The sequence below is a fragment of the Amblyraja radiata genome, chromosome 8 (assembly GCF_010909765.2).
Source record: "Amblyraja radiata isolate CabotCenter1 chromosome 8, sAmbRad1.1.pri, whole genome shotgun sequence".
NCBI lineage: Eukaryota > Metazoa > Chordata > Chondrichthyes > Rajiformes > Rajidae > Amblyraja > Amblyraja radiata.
This window is the reverse complement of record NC_045963.1, coordinates 2,151,354-2,163,818: the sequence shown is the minus strand read 5'-3', so window position 1 is coordinate 2,163,818 and position 12,465 is coordinate 2,151,354. Positions and strand designations below refer to the sequence as shown.

At 40.8% G+C, this 12,465-nt stretch overlaps 1 protein-coding gene across 2 annotated transcripts in view; it reads right to left on the bottom strand.

Moving 5' to 3' along the window:
• Window positions 1–12,465, bottom strand: part of cnksr3 (CNKSR family member 3) — a 99,956-nt gene that overhangs the window by 39,033 nt on the left and 48,458 nt on the right. For both annotated transcript variants that reach the window (XM_033025037.1, XM_033025036.1), the window contains exons 3-4: window positions 8,296–8,498; window positions 7,194–7,281 (exon numbers count right to left, since the gene is read on the bottom strand). In XM_033025037.1, coding sequence (XP_032880928.1) covers window positions 7,194–7,281; window positions 8,296–8,498 — 291 coding nt within the window. The remainder of the gene's footprint in view (window positions 1–7,193; window positions 7,282–8,295; window positions 8,499–12,465) is intronic.

The following is a 12,465-nucleotide window of genomic DNA, read 5'->3' as shown; positions in this document are numbered from 1 at the left end:
CACATAATTTATAATGTCGTGGAAATGTTTCTTGAAATGCCCTATACGATTGATTCAATTCCTTGTGCACAAACTCAATTTATTAAATAAATGGTGATGACCAAAAATAACAGTGGTTTCAAAGTTTAAATAGTGATATTTCTCCCTGAAACTGAAAGTATTGGAGGTACCAAGTCAATATTTCAGGTCCATGACTCTTCACCAAATTCCTCTCCCCATGGATGCTGCCTGGCCCATTGCAACTTCAGCTTTTAATTCAGATTTTTAGAATCTGTACTGTAGCCTTTTGTGCTTACATATTTAATGCTCATTTGACTTTTTTTTTTTAAATGCGTGTATTAGGAACAGGATTTATACAAATCAGATTTAATCTGAGGAATTCCATACAAATTGCAGTGCATCTCATCTCTCAAGATGTTAAAATTACACCAGAAAGTTATTAACACCAACCCTCCACCAGTCAGCCTGCATTTTTTCTTTACTAAGTCAAGGGTGTCAGGGGTTATAGGGAGAAGGCAGATGGGTGTATGGTGTCAGGGATTATGGGGAGAAGGCAGGAGAAAGGAGTTGAGAGAGAGAGATAGATCAGCCATGATTGAATGGCAGGGTAGACTTGATGGGCTGAATGGCCTAATTCTGCTCCTCTCACTTATGACCTAAATCACGGCAGCTGCTGGTAGCTGGTAGAACTGCTGCCTAACAGTGCCAGAGACCCAGACTCAATCCCAACCTCAGGTCCTGTTTGTACTGTGTTTACACATTCTCCCTGTAACCGCGTGGTTTATTTCCGGATGCTTCGGTTTTCTCTCCAATCCCAAAGATGAGTGGGGTTGTAGATTAATTGGCCTCTGTAAAATTGCCCCAGATGAGCAGGGAGTGGGATAGAACTAGTGTAAACGGGTAGTCGAAGGGGGACAAATGGCCTGTTGCCATGCTATATCTCTGTACTAAACTAATCATTCACATCCATTCCAAAAACATCTCCGTGAATTATTGTACATTAACATTGCGAATGAACATTGCTGCAGGCAATTTTGACATCCAAACAGAAGATGCATCTATCTGTTGGTATAACTATTCTCATTAGTCACTCAAGGGTTAAAGCTATCCCGATATGCATCCTGGATATTTTGAAGACCCCACGTTTACCCATGAGTGCATCAAATAGACTTCAAAACAGTTCCCGTGTTGGCACATTGCCCAAATGTGGCAGCCTCAGTAATTTTGTTTATGGTTCAATAAATTTAACAAAATGCTTCATGACTCCTTGAAACAACTTCAAAAGATTTTCATGTCCATTTGAGCAAGGTTCATCCGATTATTTCTACCCATTGAATGTTGGCCCATTATAGCAGTTTAAATACTTTCAAAGTCCTTGTGAAAAATAATTCTATAAATCCATGTACATTATTTACATGGTGCATTTCATTTGGAGCAGAATTCTAGAAGCGCCCCATTGAATAAATGTTTGTGTTCTATAAGCAGCCTTTCTTCTGCATTAAAGCTAAATTAGAAACTCGTGCTATAAAGCATTAATGCCAAAAAATACCACAGAAAACTAATGCTCAACAGGGTTCCAGCAATGTGCCAAATGTCTTTGGGTCATTATAACAATGTGCCAAATGCAGGCAAGATGCATTTTCCACTTCAGAGATCAGTACAGACATCTCATGCTTTGATTATTTTTGGCACAGGATTGAGGGATTGCTTTTTAAGATGCATACAAATATAATTATCCTTATACAAAACTCTTCCTGTTATGGCTGTGTTTGGACATACAAGTTTAAGAATTAAACTAACTGATTTTAGATAAAATGTATAAAATAAATATTCCTCTCCTCTGCGCTGTATGAAACATTGAGCATAGGAAAGACATTTAGAAAGATTTATATAAAGACTCAGGCATATAGTTTGAACAGAGAATAGCAAAAAAAGGTATAATGAGAATTGAATAAACTGCTCAGGTTCTCAAATGCTTTGTTCATTGAAGCTAGGCTTTATTACATGACAACTAAATGACATGGGGTAGAAGTTAATGATAACAATTCAGGGAGAACAAAATGAAAAGAATGATCAACCGACTAAACTATAACTGGCTCCAGTGTGCTCTTAAAAAATGCAAGGACAATATTATCACAACAATGACTTGTTGTGTAGGGACAGCATATTGAAGCAGATTTAAACAGTCTTTCTTCATTGTTATTCGAGGAAAACAATTAAATGATGCAGTTCTAAGTGACAAATAACAATCAAAAGTTAGACACAAAAAGATGGAGTAACTCAGTGAGCCAGGCAGCATTTCTGGAGAGAAGGAATGGGTGACGTTTCGGGTCGAGACCCTTCGTCAGACTGGTTAAGGATAAGGGAAACGAGAGATGTAGACGATGATGTAGAGAGATAAAGAACAATGAATTAAAGATATGCAAAAAAGGAAACAGTCTGTTTGTTGGGTGAAAACGAGAAGCTAGTGCGACTTGGGTGGGGGAGGGATAGGGAGGGAGTGCCGTGGCTACCTGAAGTTAGAGAAATCAACATTTATACCAAAGTTATAGTGCAGTGGGATGAGGACCAGAACAACAGGGCAGGAGATAGAAAGACTAATGGAAAGGTAGAGGTACGTCTCAAAGAAAGGACAGGCAGGGAGAAGTTAAGGAATATGATGAAACTCATGGGCGGAACAGTTTACACCTCAACACAGAGAGTATCGTGAATAAAGTGCACTAACTTAGAGCATGGATCAATGTTTGCCTCTATGATGTTGCAGCCATTACGAGAGGGACACAACTAGCAGCTCAATGTTGAGTATCAATGTTTCAGATCTGCTTGAGAGGGAGGTAAAAGAGGTGGTGGAGTTGCTGTACCAGTCAGAAAGTCACGGCAACACTCAAGAGATGACACACTGGAGGCAATATAGGTAGAACTAAAATAGAAGAAAGACCCAATCACTAATGGTATTATACAATAAATCCCATGATAGCCAGTGAGAGATACTCTAATATACATCTGACATGTTGGAGTAACTCAGCGGGACAGGCAGCATCTCTGGAGAGAAGGAATGGGTGACTTTTCGGGTCAAGACCCTTCTCCAGGCAGTTGTTTAAAAGCCAGTTGATCAAAATTCAGGTCCAACATGCTCCAGTGAGGGGGAAGGATCAGCTCAGCAAGATAATAAAACATTGCATGACCAAATACATTCTAAATTTGGTCAAAAAGAAAACAAGCATATGCAAGGTTCACAAAAATGAAATCACACGGAGCCTTGACGAATACAAAGCAAGAAGAAACAAACTCAACCAGGTGATTAGATGGACCAGAAGGGTCCATGAAATAACTTTGTTGAGTCAGATTAAAGAAAATGTGTAATGAAAAAAGGTGATCAGTGATGGTTGGTGGATGTTATCTCTATGGATTTTATTCAGACAGTTGACAAAGTCCCCACATGGTAGCTTGATCATAGAAGATTAAGATTCACAGAGGCTTGGTTGTATGGATTCAAAACTGTCTCACTCATAGAAGACAGAAATATATAATCTGAAGGGCCTCGACCAGAAATGTCACCCATTCCTTCTCTCCAGAGATGCTGCCTGTCCCGCTGAGTTACTCCAGCTTTTTGTGTCTATCTTTGGTTTAAACCAGCATCTGCAGTTCCTTCTTACACACATATATATTATACACACACACACACACACACACACACACACACATATGAGGCTGTTGAAGTACACAGTGGGATATAGATTAGCTAGAGAAATGGTAGAGAAATAGTAGATGGAGTTTAATTCGAGCATGTGCGAGGTGTTGCACTTAGAGAGGTTGAATGCAAAGGGCAAGTTTACAATTAATGGCAAGATCCTTAACAGCACTGATGTATAGAGGGATCTTGGAGCCCAAGTCCATAGCTCCCTGAAAGTGTCAACACAAGTCGGCAGAGTGGTAAAGTAGGTGTATGGTGTGCTTGATTGGTTGGGTCATTGAATATAAAGATCTAGAAGTCATGATGCAGCTCTAAGACACTTTAGTTACGGCACATTTGGAGTATTGCATGCAGTTTTGGTCACCCCATTACAGGAAGGATGTGGAGGCTTTGGAGGTGGTGCAGAAATAGTTCACCAGAGGTTCCCTGGATTAGGGAATATTAGCTAGGAGATGTTCCATAGACTTGGATTGTTTTCTCTGGAGCACCAGAGATTGAGGGGGGGGGGGGGTTCTAATAGAAATATATAAAATGATGAATGGAATAAATAAGATAGAAAGCCAGAATATTTAACCCAGGGTGGAAATGTCAAAGAATAGCTTTAAAATGAGTGGGGAAGATTGAAGAGAGAAAGGGTTTTAAAATTAAAAAGAAGACGCTGAATGTTTGGAATGCGGTGTCAGTAGTGGTGGTGGTGGCAGATAGGATAGTGGCATTTAACTGGTTTTTAAATAACCACATGGATAAGCAGATAATTGAGGGTTATGGATCATGTGCAGACAGAAGAGATTAGTTTATCTTGGCATCTTATTCAGAAGAGACATTGTGGGCCAATTGGCCTGTTACAATGCGACACTGTCCTAGGTTTCACTATTCCATGTTCAAAACCTATAGGTTCACAATAACTACATTCTTTGTGCAAGTAGATACATAGGATAAATTTCAATTGCTAGCAGTCAAATTAGATGTTGGCCAGATTTAGCACATTGTATGATTTCCAAATACATTGAAACACAGAAAATAGGTGCTGGAGTAGGCCATTCAGCCCTTCGAGTCAGCACCACCATTCAATAGACAATAGGTGCAAGAGTAGGCCATTCGGCCCTTCGAGCCAGCACCGCCATTTAATATGATCATGGCTGATCATCCAATTTCAGTATCCCGTTCCTGCCTTCTCGCCATGTCTCCTGACTCCGTTATCTTTAAGAGCTCTATCAAACTCTCTCTTGAAAGCATCCAGAGAATTGGCCTCCATTGCCTTCTGAGGCATAGAATACCACAGATTCACAACTCTCTGGGTGAAAAGGTTTTCCCTCATCTCAGTCCTAAATGGCCTACCCCTTATTCTTAAACTGTGACCCTTGGTTCTGAACTCCCCCCAACATCGGGAACATGTTTCCTGCATCTACCCTGTCTAATCCCTTCAGAATTTTAAATGTTTCTATAAGATCCCCCCTCATCTTTCTGAATTCCAGTGAATATAAGCCCGGTTGATCCATTCTTTCAACGGGTACCAGTCTCTTAGAGAGGCTTGAAAACATGAGATTATTGATCAGTCTTTGCAAGATACTTTAAGATCGCACTGGGCAGAGAGAAACAATAACTTAAAAGACCAGCCACTCCAGAAGGTGATAAAGGAACCCTAGGTACTTGGCCAAGTAGAAATGCTGTAATAAATACAAAAATATGTGGGAACTACAAATGAAGTACAAACACAAGATCATAGTTACTAACTGGTTTGTGATGACATGCTTGGTGACAGGAGAAATGACCAATTATTTCCTCCCTGGCTTGCTGCAGCATCAGCTTTTAAAGGAGGTTGCACACAATGACAGATTCCAGAGCACTAAGTCAAACGTCGCAAATCTTTTAGACAATAGACAAAAGGTGCAGGAGTAGGCCATTCGGCCCAATTTGTCCACACTGGCCAAAAATGTCCCAGCTAAAGTCATTCCACCTGTCCGCGTTTGTTCCATATCGCTCCAAACCCGTCCTATCCATGTATCTGTTTAACTGTCACTTAAATCTTGGGGTAGTCCCTGCCTCAACTACCTCCTTTGGCAGCTTGTTCCATACACCCACCACCCTTTGTGTGAAAAAGTTACCCCTCAGATTCCTATTAAATCTTTTCCCCTTCACCTTAAACCTATGTCCTCTGGTCCTTGAATCGCCCACTGTGGGCAAGAGAGTCTGTGCATCTACCTGATCTATTCCTCTCATGATTTGATACAACTCAATAAGATCACCCCTCATCCTCCTGTTCTCCAAGGAACAGAGTCCCAACCTACTCACCCTCTCCCTAAAGCTCAGACCCTCTAGTCCTGGCAACATACTTGTAAATCTTCTCTGTACCTTTTCCAGCTTGACAACATCTTTCCTATAACATGGTGCCCAGAGCTGAACACAATACTCCAAATGCAGGCCTCACCAACGTCAACATGGACCTCACAACTTATAAACTCAATACTCTGACTGATGAAGGGCAATATGCCTAACAAAGAAATGCCCTGAACACTAGACACTTGCTCAGAACAGCTGAGGAATATTCCGTGGAATTCACTTGCCACCACACATTTAAAAATCTACCTCACCTAGAGTGCAGGTCACAGTTAATGAGTCAATTAAATATTTTGCTCCTAATCACATAAACCCCATTTTGTTATCACCGGTTCTGCGAAAGATAATCCTGACACTGAGAAACCAAGAGCCTTAAACATCACAGGGCACAATAAAGAGGCCTCACAGATGGCGGAAGGCATTCTGTATAACTTTTCTTGGCAACGTCTCTTGAATTTATTAACTTCAATTTACATCAGAGAAGCATTTTGCTAATTTTACTTGTTACCACATTCTGAGCCTGCATACTGATGTTACACAGTATACCAAGAGGAAAGGAATAATATTTGGGCTTTGATTTTGTAGGATAATTGGCCTGGTATAAGGGTAAATTGTTTCTTGGTGAGTGTTAATGTGCTGGTCGGTGCAGATCCGGTGGGCCATAGCAAAGATCCTAGAGATAGACCACTCCTTCTAAATGCAATGGGCTGACGTGTTGTAGGCAACGGAGCGGAACGTGGGCCTTTTTTCATCCATTTCAGTAACCCGACCCGACTAGCAATGTAATCAACGTTGCGGGGGAACAGTTTGTGTTAATAAATAATAATTCTGAAAATGAGGACAAGATTTTTACCAAAGAACTTTTATTTTTACGAGGATGTTTCCGTAACCGGCTTCTGTCTCAGCACTAGTATCTTTGCTCCGCTATGGGATCTTTGGTGTGGAGACGGAAGCCGGTTACGGAAATGGGGTCGAAATTTACCGATGAATCTGTCCATGACCGTACTAGGTCTTTTTCGTCGAGTGATCTATCTTGCTCGCTATAGGATCTTTGGGCCAAAGGGGCTGCTTCCACTGTAAATCTAAACTAAACACTTCCTTTTTCTTCCAGCGTCCACCCCAAATGTAACCCAGTGTAAAGAAGATCACGATTAAATCAGACCTGTTGAACCGTTGTCGTCAGATCCAAACACAACTGTATAATCTTGTTTTTCATCATTGAGTAATCACTGATTCCTGTAAATGGTGATCTGTAATAAATAGGTTTTGTAGAATATATTGCAAATTATGATCCTGATACGAAACGTAAATTGTAAAAGCGTTTACATCAGCAAAGGTTTGAATGTACCAGAATGGGTTACTCTAGCATTTTGTGTCTATATTATGTGTATCGGTGTATACATCACTATGTTGTTTATTATCAGCTGCAGGCTCTATTGATCTCAATCTATTAGTTCAAAATTAATAAAGGCTCTGATCTGATATTAGAGAAAGTGCAGCATTGATTAGCCAAGAAGTAACTCTGGGTTTAGTGTAAAATTATGACGAATAATGATATGATGTAATATAAGGTGGTAAATGTTTTGATCAAAAGTTTCAGGGCCTATAGATGAGGTTTATATCACTGCCAGTTGGGAAACCTGGCCTACCAAGAGTGATAGAAACTTAAAGTTCTTTCACTAGATGGGTGGCATGATGGCGCAGCGGTAGAGTTGCTGCCTTACAGTGCTTACAGTGCCAGAGACCCGGGTTTGATCTTGGCTACGGGTGCAGAGTTGGTATATTCGCCCTGTGACCTGCATGGGTTTCCTCCCACACTCCAAAGACGTGCAGGTTTGTAGGTTAATTGGCTTGGTGTAAATGTAAAAATTGGCTCCAATGTAGGATTGTGTTAGTGTGCGGGGAATGCTGGTCGGTGCCGACTCGGTGGGCCGGAGGGCCTGTTTCCGCGCTGTGTCTCTAAACTAATGTCAGTTGATGTCAAGTTTACTGCTCATCATTAAATCTGAAATTAAATTGGCAGTAATATTAATTTTGATTTATGTATTAAGTCAATACAATCCATGTTCTTGGGGAATTAATAATTGAAGGCCAAAGTGCTTTCTCATTTCTATTATTTATTTTGCAGGGAGGAAATAAAAATAATCTATTGGTTAACTTTATTTTCTACCTATTCCCTAGTTATTGTCGTTTTTGTAGTGTAGTGTAGTGTAGTGTAGTGTAGTGTAGTGTAGGACACTGAATTGCGTCGTTGCTCAACTTACCTGTCCAACCAAGCTAACAAAGCCTTTGCGACAGCAATGAGGTCCACAACTGAAGTAAGGAAGTCATTGGGAGGTTTGTGAGAAATTGCACCATCATACGCAGAACCTTTTCTTCTGACGCTGATAAACTTCTGTAGGCCATTGGTTGCAATCCGCAACTTGAGGGCCAAGTTCTTCATGTTTTCGGTTTCCAATCCAAAATTCTGTAATTGAAAGCAAGATGTCAGAACAGTAAAACGCAAGAAGTATTTCCTCATCCTCCTTGGATACGAGCATCCAGAGGATAGAGGACACATTACAGCTGGTTGAACAACGGGAATACGATCACCTCAGCAACTACAAGGGGAAGCTTTTATTAGAGATAAATCACTAAGTTCTTTGTTATTTGGATATGTATGGTTAATAAATGGTAGCACAGTGGTAGAGTTGCTGCCTCACATCGCCAGAGAACTGGGTTTGATCCTACCGACAGGTACTGTCTGTGTGAAGTTTGTACATTCTCCCTGAGACTGTGTGGGTTTTCACCAGGTGCTCTGGTTTCCTCCCACATTCAAAAGACACGCAAGTTTGTAGGTTAATTGGCTTCTGTGAATTGCTCTTAGCGTGATCGATGTGAAAGTAGGGTGATTGATAGTTGGTGTAAAATCGGTGAGATGAAAGGCCTGCTTCCACGCCATTTCTCAAAAACCAATAAGAAAATAGAATCAATGAATAAGGGTCGGCCTTAGTACAATGGAGTTCTTTGATTAAGCAATGCAGGACATTATGGGCAAGACAATGCTGTTGGTGGGTACTGCTAGTGGGCTTTCATAAAAAACATTTGATAAAAGATCACATTTGGAAGAAATAATTTTAAAACCAGGAAATAATTTTACAAAGCAGTGGTGCTTGCTGTCTCAGTTGGAGCAATATGTATAATTAGTCAGGGTCATACAGCATGAAAACAGGACCTTCGACCCAGCTTGCCCCATCTACACTAGTCCCAGTTGCTTGTGTTTGGCCCGTATCCCTTGAAACCTTTCCTATTCAGGTACCTGCCCAAATATATTTTCAATGTTGCCATCATTTCTGCATCAACTATCTCCTCTGGCAGTTCATTCCATAAACCCACCACCCTCCTTGTGAAAAAGTTGCCCCTCATATATATTCCTATTAAATCTTTCCGCTATCACCTTAAACCTATGTCTTCTGGTTTTTATTCCCCTATTCTGGGTAAAAGACACTGTGCATCAACCCAATTGATTTATCTCATAAACCTCCATAAGATAATCTCTCACCCCCTTATGCCCCTGTCCCACTTAGGAAACCTGAACGGAAACCTCTGGAGACTTTGCGCCCCACCCAAGGTTTCCGTGCAGTTCCCGGAGGTTTTTGCACCCTCTACCTGCAACCTCCAGTCCAGCAACCACCTGCAACCTCCGGGAACACTGTCAATACTCTGCCTATCTGATCAAGATCTTGCTGTAAGCTTTGATAACCATCTTGATTACCTGCAATACCCTCCACTTTAGTACATAGTAGGGGGGAGAAAAGTGTTAAGAGCATTACGAGGCGAACACCAAGAATAATCCCAGCAACCAGGCACCATTTGCAGAAATTGGGAAGGAGTGAAAAAAAAAGTTCTCACTTCCATTACTTTGCTTCTTCCTACGGGCAAGGTTTCTGGCGAGAGTCAGAGACAATTCTCTTCGCCATCTTGCCAAAATGTATTTATTATATCCTGGTGAAGGCCAAAGAGCAAGTAAACCAAATAGGACTGGGGCCTTACACACAATATACGCACAGTGGCACCTTGTGTAATCGTCAAAAACAGTGGCCACGGTGCTGAGATGCTCAGGAATGCTCGTGCTGTGCAGCCAGGTATCTGTGCACCAAATCCTGTTACGTTTACTGAGCATCAGGGAAATTTGATTTATTCAGTACGAGTTATTATTAATCATGTCAGACGCAAGGTGCAAACGTAGACCCTCAAAATTCCCCATTCATGAGCAACATTAAGCACAAGGTGGTCATCAACTGGGTCTTGAAAATTGGTGCCAAATCTGCCGACTCTGTATACGGTCACAGTGTACTACTGCTATACACTTGCAACATATCTTAGCTGCTTTTCTAACATGTATCCAAGTCACCCTTGTAAATTGTAGGAAGGAACTGCAGATGCTGGTTTAAACCGAGGATAGACACAAAAAGCTGGAGTAACACAACGGGTCAGACAGCATCTCTGGAGAGAAGGAATAGGTGATGTTTCGGGTCGAGACTGAGGTGGGTCTCAACCCAAAACCTTTTCTCCAGAGATTTCTTTTCTCCAGATAAGTTATCTGACCCGCTGAGTTACTCCAGCTTTGTGTGCTTGTGTATAGTGATACTTGTACTGAACTGTATACATAAATGAATTTCACTGTACCTAGGTATATGTGACAAATAACGTATCATACCTTATCTAAATTATCAACTCCACTGCTTTTCTGATGTCAGTTTCATTCAGACCATTCACATCATCGCACGGGACCAAACAGGTACGTTTACGTTAATACTACCATTGGCTGGATGGAACTATTTGGTGCTATCTTTGACATGCTTAGCACCAATACTCAGGAGTGGATGCATCAGATAAGACTAATAGTTACAGAAGGCACATCAACAACATGGGCTGCATCTCGCCTTTACATTCTCACTTATGGTTTCAACCTCAAGGCCTTAATTTCAGAGAGGTCATCTCACACCCTCATATCTGCACTCCTATTTCAGCTTCTTGATAATCCACTGATTTAATCAGCTCCCCAATATAGATTGTCCTTTCAGCTGCCAAGGCCTAAGCCTCTTTCGACCTAAGTGTAGGAAGGAATCACAGACGCTGGGTTACACTGAAGATAGACGCAAAATTTCGGGGAAACTCAGCGGGGCAGGCAGCATCTCTGTATAGAAGGAATGGGTGAAATTTCTTCAGACTGAGAGAAGGGTCTCGACCTGAAACGTCACCCATTCCTTCAATTTACTGACAAACCGTTTTTCAAAAAAACGTTATGACAAATCAAGATTATCAGATCCCACAAATCAATTTACATACAGATGCTTAATTTTAGGCAAACATTTCTCCAGATATTAACTCCAAGTACCTGCAGAAATTCTTTTCTGGTAACTGAACAGAAAGATTAGAGGATTCCATGTTACCAATTAACATATATTATTTGCATGTCTAATTCGGTCCAAATGCTACAGACTGTGAAATGTTGTTGTCACGTAATGGATTTCTACTGTTAAACAGTAGATACAAATTGAGAGGCAGCACATCTTATCACAAGATTAATGAAAACGATAGTGGGACAGATATTTAGCTCAATGCGGTCACATCAGGTGACTGCCAACAGAGTTGTTGCCCTGCCCTACATATCCTTCAATAATTCACCTGAAAAAATGTTAAACTTACAATAAAAGCACATTTTATTGCATTGTAAGTTTAACATAAAAACAGCTTTTTTCTCCACAAGCAGTAGCTCTACTCAACAACCAAAAGTATGCAGCCTCCTTTTGCTCTGATATTTTATTTCATTCTTCGCATGTTTAAATTATGTTTTATTTTTATTTGTCTACTGTATATCGTGTTGTTACTTGCGAGCAAAGCACCAATGAAAATTCCTTGTATGTATACATACTTGGCTAATAAAAGTTATTCAATTCAATTCACTTGTTTGCACATGATCTTCTCATACAGGTTCCAAGGATTTTTAATGAGGCCTTTCAAATGCAGTCAAATTTAAATTCCTACACATGCCCGACACCGATAAGAAAACACAACATGCAGATTATTAATAGGGTCAACAGTTTATATTGTCAATTTCAAAGCCGTCATGCACTTATGGAAAGAAGGGATGTGGAGTTAATTTTAAACTCGTGCATCTTTGAGTTAAAGGACATTCGGCCCAACTAGCCAATGCCAACCAAGGTGCATTCATTAGCTTGTTCCATTTGCCTGCACTTGGCCCATATTCCTCCAAGCCTCTTGTACATCCCTGTTCAAATGTCTTATAATGGCAAGGTAACAATGTCTACCTTTTCCTCTGGCAGTTTGTACCATGTTACCATCCCCAGTGTGAGAAAATCTCAGCCTCTCAGGTCCCCTTTAAATCTTTCCCCTCTCACCATAAACCTCTCCACTCTAGTTTTACACAC